This window comes from Pogona vitticeps, chromosome 5, assembly GCF_051106095.1.
Source record: "Pogona vitticeps strain Pit_001003342236 chromosome 5, PviZW2.1, whole genome shotgun sequence".
NCBI lineage: Eukaryota > Metazoa > Chordata > Lepidosauria > Squamata > Agamidae > Pogona > Pogona vitticeps.
This window is the reverse complement of record NC_135787.1, coordinates 104,489,582-104,507,478: the sequence shown is the minus strand read 5'-3', so window position 1 is coordinate 104,507,478 and position 17,897 is coordinate 104,489,582. Positions and strand designations below refer to the sequence as shown.

The window sequence follows — 17,897 nt, the reverse complement described above, 5'->3', positions numbered from 1 at the left end:
CTTTTAGATACATTCATTGCTTCTCATGATACATACAGTAGCAGGCTTTACTATAAGCTCTAAAACCCCAACTTATTTTGTTCTGAGATTCTTGAGTATACTTCATTAGCTAGTGCATATTTGCCACATGATCTCTAGTGCCTCTTCCTTTTCTAAATTCAGCTTGAATATCACTTTGTTGTAAAACCCTGGGTCTCACTTCGCTTGAATGAGAAATTAATGAATGGACTTATAGCTACTGCATTGTTTTTGTCTCCCTTCTTGGGACTGAAATGTACATAATGTTGGAAAAGGTGAATGAACATTCACCTTTACAGTGATCTTCCTGTACAATGAACAGTTTCAGGATAATACATGATGCACTCTAGAGCACACACTTCATTCAAATAGAGTGAGAAAGACTCTGTAGTTCTGATAGTAGCCAGTGTGAACTGTGTGTTCACCTTAGAATATACTGTAGAATACACTGCAGAATTATTTGTAATATATAACGATTATGGATCATCCAGGGATTTCTTGGCAGATCAACTCCTGATCACTGAAGCAAAGAATTCCAGTGATCATTATGAAGGAACGATTTGGTCAATATTAGTACTGAATTTCAGGGAAATACAGAAAACTGCCTTATGCTAAGGCAGACTACTGGACCACCTAGCCCAGTACTATCAGCTTTCAATAGAAGTGGTGCTCCATGGTTTCAAAGAGAAGGCTTGTTTTGTAGCACCACTTGGGGACCTCTGAATCCTGCTGGAATGTACTGGATGCAGTCAACCCTGCTTAGCTTCTGAAAACAGATGAGATTTGGGCTGTTCAAGGTGATATGCCTTCAGACATCATATTGTTAGAAGAACACTTACTAGGTCTGAAATACATACCAAAAATGCAAAATGTGAATACAAGAAATGTATGTTTCGAAAGTGTATTTATCAGCTAGGTACACTTACCATGGAAATGAAATTTGCTTTGCCTCCCTTTCAAGCATATATTTAGTGGCAAACCTAGAAATACTGAAATTCAAAATTTGAAACAGCCCTACACGATGGCACAAACATTGACACAGGGGCTATCTACTGGAACAAAAAACGGCCAAAAACGTTGGCCAACAAATATAACAGCTCTCTTACCTGTGTTGCTTCACTATGGGAGATGCCCGACTCATGTCAAATGTCCAGGGGTCTTGAAATTTATCTAAAAATCTTTCCCAGGCCATGTTTTTTGAAATTTTGATTCCAAATCTGATCAAGGAAACAATAAATTTGTGCCATAAAACCAAATGTTTGACTGATACACTTACATGCAACATTTCAAAACTGGGTTTTAAACACAGACAGATGTACTTTTATGATAAATGGCAAGCTGTGTCTACACAGTGATGTCTAAAACAATGAAGTGGAAGAGTTCAGAGGATGAAAAAGAGATTCTGTAGATGGGACCAGTACGACATGTAGGAGGGAGACCACTAAACACCTCAGTGAACAGGCAAGCTTTTACCTGTCTTCTAAAAAGCACTGGAAGTTTTCAAGCCCCAACAGAAAAGGCATTCTACAGAGAGTGATCCCCACCGAGAAGGCCACTTCCCTGGTTCCCACTGATCCTATTTTAGCTGATAAGAGCACATGAAGGAGTGTCACTCTAGCACCTTTAAGACTAACTAAGTTACTGGCATACATTTTCACTAACTGCAACACATTTCTTAAGATGCAGAAGATTCTTATTGCAATTCTAGCGGTGTGCTACACTGCACAAGAACTTAAGCCAAATAAAACCTCTTAGTTTTAAAAGCTACTATGGGATTGTTTTTCATTCTAATTGAAATGTTATTCAGGTAGTGATATCTATTAATAGGTCTAGCTGTGTCCAAGAGACATCATAGCCTAAACTGACCAAAACTAGTTTGCACCATGAAAGTCATCGACGTACTTAAAGTAACAGCTGTCATTAATAGTATACCGGTATTTGAAAGTGCTCCTTAAAGAAAGTGTAATCTGCTCCAGAAGCACCAATATGAGCAGCAAAACTTTCATTAACTGACAGTATGACTGGAGGGAGTGTGACAAACCCAGACCTACTGGGATATGTCACACAGTTACACTAAGCTGCCACCAACCATTCCCTTTAAGAAGTCACACAGACCAGGGATGGATTTTTAAACAATAAAAAGAATAAGGTTTATTTTAAATACACACAGGGAAAAATAAACAATCAGGTGAATAGGATAAAGTAACGTGGCTTATTCTCACTCATACAAGCATACAGTTTGGTTCACCCAGAACCCTTAACTTAAAGCACAGACCCTGAACCTATCAGTTCTGGCTAACCAACAGACACCTGAACCTATCAGGTTGGTACTCTGACACACAGTAGTACCCTGTCTGACACACAGACTCCCACACCAACTCCTTCTTCCCAGCTGCTGCTTCGTCACATCCCAGTGTCTCACAGTCTCACTCAGCATCTCATTTTTATACAGTACAGCCCCTCCTCCTGATGTCCCGCCTTCCACTCCCCATAGGATGGAACTTTCCCTCCAAACCCATGACAGACAGGTAACATCAGTGCTGTTATGTAACACCTCCCCTCTTTATAAGTTGTTTTGTAGGGGGAAAGCTAAGGTGCTTTTCACCAAAAAACAACCTGTATAAAATACACAACAACAGTTATACATACCATAGTATACTTACTCATACTTACACTCTAAGTTAAACATTTCAAATAGGCATTTAAACATTTACCATATACATTACATCAATTTACCTTTATTCATACAAACCAAAGTCAAAAAACCAGGTACATTTTACTTTTTGTCATCATTATATACACTTAGTCCATGTTTTTTCGCCGTCTTCATTCTTCAGGTCTTCTTGATAAGGCGTCAGCAACACAGTTCACTGACCCTCTGACCACCTTCACTTCAAAGTCATAGTCCTGTAGGTTTAAAGCCCACCTCATAAGTTTGCTATTGTGGGTTTTCATTGTCTTTAACCATTGCAATGGTGAATGGTCAGTACACAGAATAAAATGTCTTCCCCAGATGTAAGGCTTGGCCTTCTGGATCGCGTAGACTATGGCCAAACACTCCTTCTCCACGGTTGCCAAATGTCTCTCACCTTTTTGAAGTTTCCTACTCAGGTAGGACACTGGATGCTGGTCACCATTCTCATCCTCCTGGCACAGAACTGCTCCTACCCCGCTGTTAGACGCATCGGTGTAGATGATGAACTCCCGGTCGAAGTCTGGAGCACGCAGCACAGGATAGTTGATTAACGCCTCCTTCAACCTCTGGAACGCCGCCTCACAGTCGCTGGTCCACGGGATGCGGTCATCAGCCTTCTTCCTCGTCAGATCGGTCAGCGGAGCCGCAATCTCGCTAAACCTCGGGATGAACTTTCTGTAGTAGCCTACCAACCCAAGAAATGATTTGACTTTTTTCTTGGTGTTGGGTCTAGGCCAATCACGAACAGCTTCTATTTTGGCCTCCAGGGGTTTTATCACTCCTCCCCCTACCATGTGACCCAAGTATTTTATTTCTGGGCTACCCAGCTGACACTTGCTGGCCTTTACTGTTAGCCCTGCTGCACTTAACCTCTGCAGCACTAACTCCAGGTGTATCAGGTGATCTTCCCAGGTATTACTGAAGATCCCTATGTCGTCAATGTAGGCCACTGTAAAGTCACTGAGCCCTGCCAAGGTCTGGTCCATCAGCCTTTGGAATGTGGCTGGTGCATTTCTGAGACCAAAGCTCAGGACTCGAAACTCATAGAGACCAAAAGGGCTGCAAAAGGCAGTCTTTTCTTGATCCCTGGGATCAATTCTTAATTGCCAATATCCCTTTACCAGGTCCAATGATGAGATGAACCGACAACCCCCTATGGTTTCAATCAGGTTGTCTAGTCTGGGCATTGGGTAGGCATCAGGAGTGGTTACACGGTTTAATTTCCTGTAATCGACACAAAACCTAATGCTCCCATCAGGCTTGTCCACAAGGACTATCGGAGAGGACCAAGGACTAGAAGAGGGGACGATTATGTTCTCCCTCAGCATTTCGTCCAGCTCCTTCCGCACCTTGTCCCTATAGGGTCCCGTTACTCGGTATGGGGATACTGCCTGCGGGGGTGCATCCCCTGTGTGGATCCGATGCATCACTCCCTTCACTATCCCCGGCTTGTTGGAAAACACCTGTTGATATTTACTAAGCAGCATTTTTAGTTCTTGCTGCTGGTCTTGGGTGAGTGCAGGACTGATCTTTACCTCCTCTGGGTTGTATTTTACTTCCCCTCTACCCTCCCAGAAGGGTAATTCAGCTTCCTCACTCTCAGCTGCTTTTATCGCGAATAAAACCCTCTGTTCCCCTCTGTAGTAGGGTTTTAGGGCATTCACATGAACCACCCTCCTTGCTTGGTTCTCCTCCTGCTCTATTAGGTAGTTCAGGTCTGACATCTTGGAAATGACCCTATATGGTCCTGCCCATTTGAGCTGCAGTTTGTTCTCTCTGCAGGGCCTAAGCCAAAGCACTTCCTCCCCTGGGTCAAAGTGTCTCTCTCTAGCTTTGTGGTCATACCATGTTTTCTGTCTGACCTTCTGAGCTTGCAGGTTTTCTGCTGCCAGCTCTAGATTTCTCCTTAGGTCATTCATCAAGGTGTCTATGTATGTCACAACGTCTTGTGGGTCATCCTGGGTGATTCTCTGCTGTGTTTTGTTCACCCCTAAGTGTGCAGCAAACATGTCAGAGTGCCCCCTTTGTAAGATCATGGGGCGATACTTTTCAGGTACCACCAGCTGACTTCTGATCCCATCTCCCCCTTTTGAGGTATTCCTCAGGGTCTCTCTATATAAAATCCCCTTTTCCTCCAGAAATCTCACTGGGGTTTCAGGTGTTAGCTGGGCGTCAGTCACCTGTTCAAAACACTTTTGGAGAGTGGCGTCTGCCTTTTGCTCCTGTCCAAATCTGCTGTCTGTGGTTAAGGTTTCCACCACAGCTTCTGAACTCCCCTCTGCTTCCGTCTCTGGCTCATCATTACCCCCCTGAACTGTCCCTGTGGTGGCTTGTGAGCGTGTAATCACTAGCACCCGTTTCACATGTTCAGCCAGGTCATTTCCCACGAGCACGGCTGCTGGCAGAGTCGATGAAATCGCTAGCCGCCAAACCCCCCTCCAGCCTTGAAAGTGGACAGGTACCTCTGCCACTGGCAGAGAGATTACCTGCCCCTCAATCCCTGCCACCTTCATGCTCTCATTTGGGATTATAAACTCCCTAGGAATAATATCTGGATGGCACAGGGTTACCTGGGAACAAGTGTCCCGCAGCCCCCTATACTGACGGTCAAGTATTCCTACGTCCACCCCTGCTGTCTCAAACAACTGAGAATCTGTTTTTATCAGCAAGCAGCGTTTTACCTCCACAAGAGGACCATTTTCCTCAGCCTGATCAGCAGAGGTAGCTGTTCCAGACTGAGTAGTCATGGCAACCGGCTCCCTCAGTGACAATGAGCCTTGCTCTTTCTGGACACAGAACACAGCTTTTGGCTTGGTTCCACTAGACTCCTGAGGCACCATTCCTTTTAGCTGCTTTAATTTCTGACACTCTGAAATTAGATGACCCTTTCCCTGACAGAAATAACATTTTCTGGTGTATTTTGATTCTCTCTCATCTTGTTTTGGTTTTCCCTCCAAAATCTGAGGTCTTTGTTTCATGTCTGAGGGCTTCCCTTCACCATGGGCCCCTCCCCCTTGCTGGCTTTTCCCTGGTCCCTGAGAGTACTTGCTGTAGGTTTCTTTGGGTTTACCTACAGATTTCCCCTCACCCAAGGGCTTTCTTATTTGGGAAATAAAATCTGCGATCTCTGCGGCTGCTGCCACAGATTTCGGTTTCCTTTCCCTCACCTGGAATTTCAATTCCCCATGCAGGACTGAATAGAACTGTTCCAGTGCTATCAAGTCTTTAAGCTGCTCATAGGTCTCTGTTCCCTCCTGCGATAGCCATTTCTCAAGCAGCCTCACCAATTGGGCCCCCACTTGGGTAAAAGTCTGTTCTGGTTTTTTTGTGAGGGACCTGAATCTTTGTCTCAGCTGCTCTGCATTTATCCCATGTCTGGCAAACACCAGTTTTTTAAACTCTGCAAAATCTTTCATCAGTTCCTCAGGCATCTCGGCATAAACCTCAGCCAGGCTACCACTGATTAAAGACCGCATGATGGTCATCTTCTCAGTTTCCCTCACTGAGAAGTCCACAAACGCTCTTTCCACTAAGGAAAAGAACACCTCAGGACAATCTCCCTTGTGGTACACAGGGAATTTCTTCAGGTCAGCTTTAGATAACTGGCCTCCCTCAGAATCCCTATTGTTATTATTGTTCTTATTCATCAGTTCCAATTTTTTTAATTCAAACGCCATTTTCTCTCTCTGCAATTCCAATTCAATTCTCTGTCTCTCTAATCTTTCTTCTCTTTCCAATCTCTCTATCTCAAATTGCCTCTGTTTCTCTCTTTCCCTTTCCTCCATTTCAATTTGCCTTTCCCTTTCCCTTTCCTCCACTTCAAATTGCCTCATCCTCAGTTCATGCTGTTGGGCTATGAGCAATTTTCTAAGTTCTGGGTTCTGCTCTCCTGTGCTGTCACCCTGCACTGAGCCAAATTCATCCTCAGAACCTTGGTCAATCTGGGGGTCTTTCACTTCACTCATTTCGGCCATCTGGCTTCGAGTCAAGGGCATAATCCCCCCTCAGAACAAGCTGCTTTAAAAGTCAAGCCTCAAAATAAAACGACCACTTTTTTTTCTTCTTGCCTCAGAACCAGCTCTCCCTAGAGATTGCTGCTGTTCTTCAGCACTAAATTGCAACAGTATCGAGTCAGAGCCTACCCCCCTCTGCTGGGCCTCTCAGCTGGCAAGCTAGCTCACTGTTACTACGCAGTTTTGCCTCAGCTTTTTCCCGCCAAAACTAGGCTGCCTCAGAGCACCTTAATCTAAGTCTCCCCAGTTGGCACGTTCTTCTACTAGCGCACCTCCCCGTGAGGTACACCTAGAAGATTACCTACGCGCCTCAGACTGTCCCTGACTAGACCCCCCTTGCTCTGGGCACACTTGCCAAGGCTTTGCTGGACCACTGGACAACTGGACCAGTCGTATCCCACACGCTGGACACCAATCAATGTGACAAACCCAGACCTACTGGGATATGTCACACAGTTACACTAAGCTGCCACCAACCATTCCCTTTAAGAAGTCACACAGACCAGGGATGGATTTTTAAACAATAAAAAGAATAAGGTTTATTTTAAATACACACAGGGAAAAATAAACAATCAGGTGAATAGGATAAAGTAACGTGGCTTATTCTCACTCATACAAGCATACAGTTTGGTTCACCCAGAACCCTTAACTTAAAGCACAGACCCTGAACCTATCAGTTCTGGCTAACCAACAGACACCTGAACCTATCAGGTTGGTACTCTGACACACAGTAGTACCCTGTCTGACACACAGACTCCCACACCAACTCCTTCTTCCCAGCTGCTGCTTCGTCACATCCCAGTGTCTCACAGTCTCACTCAGCATCTCATTTTTATACAGTACAGCCCCTCCTCCTGATGTCCCGCCTTCCACTCCCCATAGGATGGAACTTTCCCTCCAAACCCATGACAGACAGGTAACATCAGTGCTGTTATGTAACAGGGAGCTCTACTTGTTAGTCTTGGCATAGGTTTGATACATTAACCACTAGTTGCATGTATATGCTGAAAGAGATAAAACCTTATAGAAGCAAAATATAGTTCTCTAGCAGAACATTCTAGAACCTGTTTAGAAAGGACAGAATCACCATAAAATGGTGCCCACTATTCTTCATCACAGGCAGGCAATCCAGAGGGACATCACTCATGGGCATAATCCTGAGGTTCCCCATCCAACTCATAGAGTGCTACGCGTTGAAGGGAACCCCTACCTCCTTTAACTATAAGCCCCTCCATGGCTTTGATTCTTCTCTCTTTTACTCATGTGTTACCTATCTCTTCTCCCCCTCCCCACCTGTGGCAAAGGAGCAGACCAAGTTCAGCTGGTCCTTGGCTTAACTGCTAAGTGGAGAAACTCCACCAAGTAGACACAATAGTGCTTCCAGCTCCCCCCCCCCCCAAATCTCCTTTGTACTTCTGTGTACCGATCATCCAACAGTGTTTGGATCTGTGCAGCTACTAGCTGCTCAAGCATCCTCCCTCCAAAGAGACATGTACTATTATATCGATCAGGTACAAACCATTTTTTTCCAGACTAGAGGCATGACAACCTCCCTCAAAATGGGTGGGACCACTCTCCCCAATAGGAAGGATGAGGAGATTTTTTTTCTTGCTACTATGTCTGAGATTCTCCCTACCAACTCATATTAGGTGAACAATACCCCAACAGAATTCATATGATTCTATCCTCCATATCTGCCATGAGATACAAAACACTCCCAATAGTGTTACTGAATGATGGCCAGTTTTGCTATCTGTGCTCTGTGAAAGGAAAAGTATTTTTTTTCTTTGCCTCGGTCTCCACTATTTTGTGGTGGTTTAGTTTTAGAAATTAGGCAAAGAATTTGCATTCGTGAAAATAAGGACAAACAATGAGCAAGGGAGAACCTTACATGATAATCAATACCATTCTTCCTTCAATGGTACATAAACAGAATTGATCATATACCATGCAAGATTTTATACAATTAAAATGTCTAGAAAGAGACAGCAATAAAATGTTCATGGATAACTCTAACATTCATAAAAAATATTACACTACCTCATGTGAAATGGGAGCAATATTTAAAATCAGGGTTCCAATATGCTGAGTACCTTCAGAGCAGAGGGACCAAACTTGCTTTAAATCTTTTGAAAAGGATTAACTTTTAATCATAAGAAAGCCAGCTGCGTGTTTCATTGCTGCATCACATCACTAAGGATGGTCTTTGTACTGAATTCACAGTGCTGCAACTTTGGAATTATATTAGTCACACACCATCACCTGAATATATAGCAGTTGCAGTCTAAGACATCTCTGTTTATAGCATCATTAAAATGACACCATACTCTTCCATTCTTGGGAGAGAAAGTTCCCCCTGGAAAACCGTGGGCTGAGATTATCACAATTTTTTTTCTTTGCACTTAAGCAGGGGGAAAATAGAAGCAAAAACACAGTAGCAGGAATGTTTTCCACTAAGCAGTAATTGATCATCACTACAGCTGGTTGTAGCTGTAGCCAGGAGACAGAATAGCATACGATTCCCAATCCTTATCTATCCATGCTAAGGAGTACACTACCCGAGGTCAACAAAGTTATGTTGACACATGATGCAACAATTTGCAATTGATTTGGTGAATCTTCAATGTAATAAAATTCATGACAGATTCAGATGATTCATTGATGCACACCAGTATGAAATGTTTACTAGTACTTAAGCATTTAAACTCCAAAGTGGCACAGAATTAATTGTACGGTGGTTTTCACCAGTTATTCTTTCCTCTTATTTCTAGATTACCCTTGCACCAATTTATCTTTGTAATGATGCTTATTTCATTTTAATGTTTGTACCCTTTCCTTCCTAAAGGAAGATAAAAGCAGCTAAAATTTTATGATTTTTAAAAAACTCTAATTATATTATTTATTCATTATTAACATCTTACAGTCACTGTAAAGTCCACAATGTAGATTAAAGGTAAAATACCATACAGGACACAATCCTGTTCCACCAATACCCTTTCTTCACTAATGTCAAAAACAAATGACATTAATAATTGAAAATATTTTCTTATGGCAGTCAGATTTGCTATAAATACATAAGAAAAAGTTTCAATGAGTTTTTTCTTCTCAGATTCTCTTCTCTTCTCCAAGGGTAAATAATATTTGGGAAGGCTAAGAGAGGCAACACCCTCAGGCAACAGATTTGGTGCAGCAAGAGGAATGACAAATGTTAGTTACTGAAATAGTTACCATGGTTTTTTAATGGCAGGAAGGGAGAAGAAGTCTGTGAGGAAATAGGAGGAAACTGGGACTTGTAGTCATACAAAGATGGGGTCTGTTAGGTTCTGTATACAATGGGTTTGAAAGCAGTGAAATGTTCTCGTTAGATTGTTCTGCAGAGTTTGCTCGGCCTGGCACGAAGATAAGACAGTAAGGCCGAGGAGGTCCAGAGAAGCCGAAACAACACATGCCACTTAATTGCTACAAGATAAGCCACCTGGATCTTCTTATGTGAAATGAAGGAGTAGACTGTATTACACCCACTTGATCTTAATTGGTTAGCAGCTTGGAAGTGTCATGAAGAAGGTGGTACAGAGACATGTAGAAAAATGGTTCTTGGGATGGTGATGGTGCATGTTGTGGAATGTGAGACGTTTGTCTTTTGAAGGAGAAGAGGGGGGGGAGAAAGAGCCCAGCTTCTCTAGATGCTAACATGTAGAGAGCAAAGATGATTACTTAGCTTGATTTTAGCTGTTATTATTTTACTTAGAAATACTAAGCTTATTTGAATTGTGGTAATTACTGGATCCCATTCACGGATTGCTGCCTTGCCTTGGCAAAGATACTCCTGTATCTTTGGATAAACATTGACATCCTGGACGTCAGTGAACTAAAATGGGCGGGAATGGGCGAATTCAATTCAGACGATTATCATATCTACTATTGTGGGCAAGAATCCCGTAGAAGAAATGGAGTAGCCCTCATAGTCAACAAAAGAGTGGGAAAAGCTGTACTGGGATACAATCTCAAAAATGATAGAATGATTTCAATATGAATCCAAGGCAGATCTTTCAACATCACAGCAATCCAGGTTTGTGCACCAACCACCCATGCTGAAAAGGCTGAAACTAACCAATTCTATGAAGGTTTACAACACCTTCTAGAACTGACACCAAAGAAAGATGTTCTTCTCATTCTAGGGGATTGAATTGCTAAAGGAGGGAGTCAATATTTATTTTATTTATTTATTTATTTATTGGACTTATATACCGCCCCATAGCGCTACAAGCACTCAAGAGATAAAAGGAACAACAGGTAAGTTTGACCTTGGAGTTCAAAATGAAGTAGGGCAAAGGCTAATAGAGTTTTGTCAAGAGATCAAGCAGGTCATCACAAACACCCTTTTCCAACAAAACAGGAGGCGACTCTACACATGGACATCATCAGATGGGCAAAACTGAAATCAGATTGATTATATTCTCTGCAGCCAAAAATGGAGAAGCTCTATACAATCAGCAAAAACAAGACCTGGAGCTGATTGAGACTCTGATCATCAGCTTCTTATAGCAAAATTCAAGCTTAAACTGAAGAAAGTAGGAAAAACCACTGGGCTAGTCAGGTATAATCTAAACCAAATCCCTTATGAATACACATTGGAAGTGAAGAACAGATTTAAGGAACTCGATTTGGTGGACAGAGTGCGTGAAGAACTATGGATGGTGACTTGTAACACTGTACAGGACGCAGCAACAAAAACCATCCCAAAGAAAAGGAAATGCAAGAAAGCAAAGTGGCTGTCCAATGAGGCCTTACAAATAGAGAAGAGAAGGGAAACAAAATGCAAGGGAGAAAATGCAAGTTACAGAAAATTGAATGCAGACTTCCAAAGAATATCAAGGAGAGACAAGAGGGCCTTCTTAAATGAACAGAGCAAAGATATAGAGGAAAATAATAGAAATGGAAAAACCAGAGATCTGTTCAAGAAAAATTGAGATATTAAAGGAACATTTTGTGCAAAGATGGACATGATAAAGGACAAAAATGGTAGGGACCTCACAGAAGCAGAAGACATCAAGAAGAAATGGCAAGAATACACAGAGGAATTATACCAGAAAGATTTGGAGGTCCCAGTCAACCCAGATAGTGTGGTTGCTGACCTTGAGCCAGATATCCTGGAGAGTGAAGTTAGAAAGCATGGCTAACAACAAGGCAAGTGGAGGTGATGGCATTCCAGTTGAACTATTTAAAATCTTAAAAGATGATACAGTTAAGGTGCTAGACTTAATATGCCAGCAAGTTTGGAAAACTCTGCAGTGGCCAGAGGATTGGAAAAGATCAATCTACATCCCAATCTGAAAGAAGGGCAGTGCCAAAGAATGCTCCAACTAGCGTAGAGTTGCACTCATTTCACATGCTAGCAAGGTTGTGCTCAAAATCCTACAAGGTAGGCTTCAGCAGTAGTGAACCGAGAACTCCCAGAAGTACAAGCTGGATTTCGAAAGGGCAGAGGAACTAGAGACCAAATTGCTAACATGTGCTGGATTATGGAGAAAGCCAGAGACTTCCAGAAAAACATCTACTTCTGCTTCATTGACTACACAAAAGCCTTTGAATGTGTGGATTACAGCAAACTATGGCAAGTTCTTAAAGAAATGGGAATGCCTGACCACCTTATCTACTTCCTATATGTGGGACAGGAAGCAACAGTTAGAACTTGATATGGAACAACTAATTGGTTCAAACTTGGGAAAGGAGTACGACATGGCTGTGTATTGTCTCCCCGCTTATTTAACAGCCTTGGATATGCAGATGATACCACTCTGATGGCAGAAAGTGAGGAAGTAAAGAACCTCTTAATGAGGGTGAAAGAGGAGAGCGCCAAAAATGGTTTGAAGATGAACATACAAACAAACAAACAAACAAAAAGATCATGGCCACTGGTCCCATCAACCCCTGGCAAATAGAAGGGGAAGATATGGAGGCAGTGACAGATTTTACCTTTGTGGGCTTCGTGATCACTGCAGATGGTGACAGCAGCCACGAAATTAGAAGACGCCTGTTTCTTGGGAGGAAAGCGATGACAAACCTAGACAGCATCTTAAAAAGCAGAGACATCACCTTGCCAACAAAGTTCTGCATATTCAAAGCTATGGTTTTTCCAGTAGCAATGTATGGAAGTGAGAGCTGGACCATAAAGAAGGCTGACCTCCGAAGAATTAATGCTTTCGAATTGTGGTGCTGGAGGAGGCTCTTGAGAATCCCTTGGACTGCAAACAGAACAAACCTTTCCATTCTGAAGGAAATCAACCCTGAGTGCTCACTGGAAGGACAGATCCTTAAGCTGAGGCTCCAATACTTTGGCCATCTTACGAGAAGAGAAGACTCCCTGGAAAAGACCCTGATGTTGGGAAAGTGTGAAGGAAAGAGGAGAAGGGGACGACAGAGGACGAGATGGTTGGACAGTGTCACTGAAACGACCAACATGAATTTGACCCAACTCCGGGAGGCAGTGGAAGATAGGAGGGCCTGGCGTGCTCTTGTCCATGGGGTCACGAAGAGTCAGACATGACTTAATGACTAAACGACAACAACTACTACTGGATATGCTTAGTGCTTTATGCCGTTTAATGCTACAACTGTATTCTAATGAAACTACTTTATTTTCTGAATAAAACAATTATCCTTCAACAGAGGACTTGTCTCTTTAAATCCTGTGAGGATTTGAAAAGGTCACTAGTTGCTACTGTAATATTGGGAGGTCCAACCTGGCCAGTCTGTTGTGCATTCTAAGGAACCAAACAGTCAATGGTTTGTGCTTACTGCCTTGTAAGCAGGCAAGAGTTCTCTTTCAGGTCGGGCTTGTCCATGGGGAATGTACTATGCACTTCTGAGGCCTAAAGGACCTCCCTCAGGTAATAAAAGTGGTAGTTTTGCATCCACAGTGACCCCCTGACCAAGAACATTATCTCTTTAGAGAGAGGGATCGTGACAAAGTCCATGTGGGATTTCCTGCCTTATTGTGCCAACAAATCTTTTGCTGCCCTTGGGTACTGTGCTCCTTCACATGGGTGGATAAGGGGTGAGAGTCATCTGCTGCTCTGTCTAAGCATCTGAGTGTATCAGATGAGCCATGCATTATTTATGTATCCCTTCTAATCATGTGTATGTATATGCAGCAGGACCCACATACGTATCTGTGGGATCAGTATCCATGATGTCACTTATTCCCAGCTTGTCACAACCCTATATAAAACACACAAGGACACCCACTTATCGCTGTTGTCCCACCTCCTTGTAGGACAAGGAGATGGGAAGTAAGCATGGTTGAATTCAGAGGGATATAATCCTAGCATAGAGGAGTTCAGATTCCTTTTCTCCTATGTGTAATTGCCATTTCCCTGTAGACAGTTTCCAATTTTCCTCTATAATAAGAGCAACTTTTGTATCATATGGTAACTTAGCAGTAGTACACAGCTTCTGATATGGAAAGAGCTGTCTGATGAGGATTATTAACATTTGTTCTAAGGCAGCAGGGGAATTCAACCATGGCAGGGCAGCAACCACAACATCAAAGGCCTATGAGACAGATGTAAGATTCTACACATCAGATGAATTACATCACTAAGTCAAGCATACCGTGTAACGAATAAAAGCTCACAAAAAGTAATGAGGGTAATATGAGGTCAGATAAGTAGAATATGTCCAAGGGAAAATAGCATAGTACTTACCTATTCATTAGCTCTTGAAAGACATCACTTCTTATTGGAAATACAAAGGTGTTCAGGACAGATTTTAAATATTCCAAAGAAACAAATCCACTCCTCCCGACATCAAATGCTCTGAATGCTTTTACAATATCTTCATAGGCTGAACGCAGCTGCAAAGGATATATAATACAGTGTCTTCCTCCTATGATACTAAGCCTACAAAGCTTTATAAGATAAGGAATTATTCACAAGGCTTGCAAATTCCCTTCTGCAAGATCTGTTCAGAAAGGTTGCCCTGGAGGCTCTGATCATCCAAAGTTTAACTCACAAACTAACTAGACTGCAATCCTCCCCTGTATACAGGCTCAAGGTTTAGGAGGATAATAATGTCTTCTTACATACCATTCTGCCTTTATGTACAAAATAGAGAAACTTTAGCGAATGTAAATTTCATTCTTTAACAGTTTCAGTCTAATTTTGGAGTTCAGACAGACATTTCAGTGTACTGCACTAGTAGTTTGATATATCTGTTATCATTCTGTTCATATGTATATTTAAAATTTTACAAGTATGTGAAATTTACAACTAGGGAACTAACTGGTCTTACCCGCAGAAGGAAAATGCAATGGGCAGAATGGGCAGAATCCTACTGGTGTTCATGTCAGATTTGTGAACCTCACTGTAGTTAACTGCAGCTAATTGACAAAGTATCAGAGTGCATCTTAATTGTGTAGTCAGGCATGTCATCAGGCATGTGGCCAAGACATGCCTGGCACCTCATCAATTAACTGTGGCAAGTTAAACAAGCCTTAGAATAGACCTTTTGTCTAGATGGGTGGGATTCAAATCAAATCAAATCAAATCAAATCAATCAATCAATCAATCAATCAATCAATCAAATGCATGCCAGCACAATTTTGGCCAATATTTGAGACATAAAAGTTGAATCAGTGAAGCTCATTAACACAAACATCACTCCTCAAAATACAGAGTGGGGAAGTGATTACACTGACTGAGCCTACAGTCACAAATTGCAGTTACATATTATCTACAATAAGTGGACAAAAGACTGAACTAAGAGGTGATGGCACACTTTCAACTGTAATGCCTCACAATCAGTCCTACTTTAAGGTATATGTACAAGTAGTGTATAAGTATTATTCAGTATTTATTTTTTAAAGGTTCAGTATATCACAGAAGTGAGTACACCCCCTCACATTTCATAAATATTTTAGTATATCTTTTCATGTGACAACACTGAAGAAATTACACTTGGCTACAATATAAAGCAGTGTGTATACAGCTTGTATAACAGTGTAAATGTGTTGTCCCCTCAAAATAACGCAACACACAGCCATTAATGTCTAAACCGCTGGCAACAAAAGTGAGTACACTCCTTAAAAATAAACAGGACACCAAACCTGTCCGATGACATAAAGGAACAATATACAGTGGTGCCTCGCTTTACGATTGCCCTGCATTACAATGAATCTGCTTTACGATGATCTTTTTGCGATCGCAACAATGGTCTAAATGGGGGAATTTCGCTTTGCGATGATCGGTTCCCGATCGGGGAACGATTCTTCACAAAACGATGATTTTTAAACAGCTGATTGGTGGTTTCAAAATGGCCGCCGGGTAACTAAAATGGCTCCCCGCTGTGTTTAGGGACAGATTCCTCGCTATACAGGCAGCTAAAATGGCCGTATGGAGGATCTTCACTGGACTCTGAGTTTTAAGCCAATTGGAACTCATTGAAAGGTTTTCAGTGCATTTCAATGGGCTTTTAATTTTCACTTTACGATGTTTTCGCTTAACAGCGATTTTCCTGGAACGGATTATCGCCGTTAAGCGAGGCACCACTGTAAAGACCATCAAAAACAGGGCTTACACCATAACAAATGAACAGGAGAAAGATAACCACCCACACAACTGCTGGAAGGCCTCCTAAAAACCTGTATCTTAACTTAAAGATGTGAACTCAGTTGAGAGGGAATTTCACAGCACTGATACTATGTCTGAGAAAGCCCTCCTGTTTGTTGTTAGATACACCCCAGCTGGCAGGGGAAAATATTATGCAACCAAGGTTGTAGATCAAAGTGAAAGGGAACTTACAGGAGAAAACAAATCTTATGTTACTGAGACCCTTGCACATTTTGTACAAAATATTTTAGTAAATATTAGATAGATCACAATTAGAAAGTATATCTCACTACTAACAGCCAGATAAAACTGGAATATCAGAAGTGGAAATTCAGGAAAGCTGACGCTGACTACAGTGTAATAGTCTGACTACAGCCTTGCTTATCAAACTGTGTGACAATATGATACCACAAAATATGTGTGGAGCTTATATCAAGTATGACTATCACCTAAGACCCTGACTGGGAGAATCTGCCCCCATTCCACATTGGTCTTCTTGATAGCTACTTTTTTTAAAAAAAATCTTTTTCTCATCAGCAGATAACCTCTGCTAACTTCTAGTCAAACTGAAGCAAGGCTTTAAGTATAAGAAAGAGAAAAGATAATACATTTTGAGGAAACAAGAATCTCTATAAACTGCTGATTGCCCAGCTGATGAATATCCTGGGTTGCATCTAAATAAACCTGCAGAGGACAATAAAATGAAAATGACTGCACTGGGTTGGAAAAAAGGAAATAAATAGCATATATATTGGACATATCAATGGTACAATCTTGGGTCTGTTTGGTTACCAAGGCTTGCCATGTAGAATCCTGGGAACAATAATTTGTGAATTATTGAGAAGCCTCTGGAAGGGACTCCTAAACTCCACTGCAGATCTATAACTTCCAGGAATCTTTGGTAACATGGAATAACTATTCCATCATTTCAAGTTCATGATATAGATGTGCTCAAAGACAGAAAAAGTGCAAGGATGACAGATTCTTTCAAAGAAGAATCTGTTGTTCAAGAACCTACAATTTTAGAAAACAAAGTAAAAGTTTGCTCTCAAAGCAACTGGAAGAAATAAAACACCAGGGATAGATGGGTTAACAATAGCACTATTTCAAGCTACAGAAACTGAACCGATCACAATTCTAAAAGAATACTCCATTAAACTGGCTGCTGTTTAATGGCTGCTGCTTAATGCTATCCCTAATGGAAAATAAAGTTTTAAGGCAGTAAGAAAAGAGGAAGAACAAATAGATAGATTGACTCCATAAAGAAAGCAATAGGCTTGAGTTTGCAAGAACTGAGCAGGGCTGTTAATGATAGGCGCTTTGGGAGATTGTTAACAATCGTAGAATGGTTATATGTTACAAGTGACTTGATGGCAAAATATATGTTGAGTTGCATCTGTTACTGCATTGGGGTTTTTTAGACCCTAGCTAAGAAGCCATGAATTAACTGCCATGTTCATTATGTGACATACAACAGAGTGGGATGCCTGACAGACATACGGCTACCTCATCAAGAAGCTTTTAGTAAGACTTATAGATCAGGGTACTTTGGTCTCAGGGAGA

At 41.8% G+C, this 17,897-nt stretch overlaps 1 protein-coding gene across 3 annotated transcripts in view; it reads right to left on the bottom strand.

The window, feature by feature from the left end:
* The window catches only part of EFCAB6 (EF-hand calcium binding domain 6), a 170,245-nt gene that overhangs the window by 107,476 nt on the left and 44,872 nt on the right, over positions 1–17,897 (bottom strand). For all 3 annotated transcript variants that reach the window (XM_073000833.2, XM_078394209.1, XM_078394210.1), the window contains 2 exons: positions 14,433–14,581; positions 1,125–1,235 (listed from right to left, as the gene is read on the bottom strand). In XM_073000833.2, coding sequence (XP_072856934.2) covers positions 1,125–1,235; positions 14,433–14,581 — 260 coding nt within the window. The remainder of the gene's footprint in view (positions 1–1,124; positions 1,236–14,432; positions 14,582–17,897) is intronic.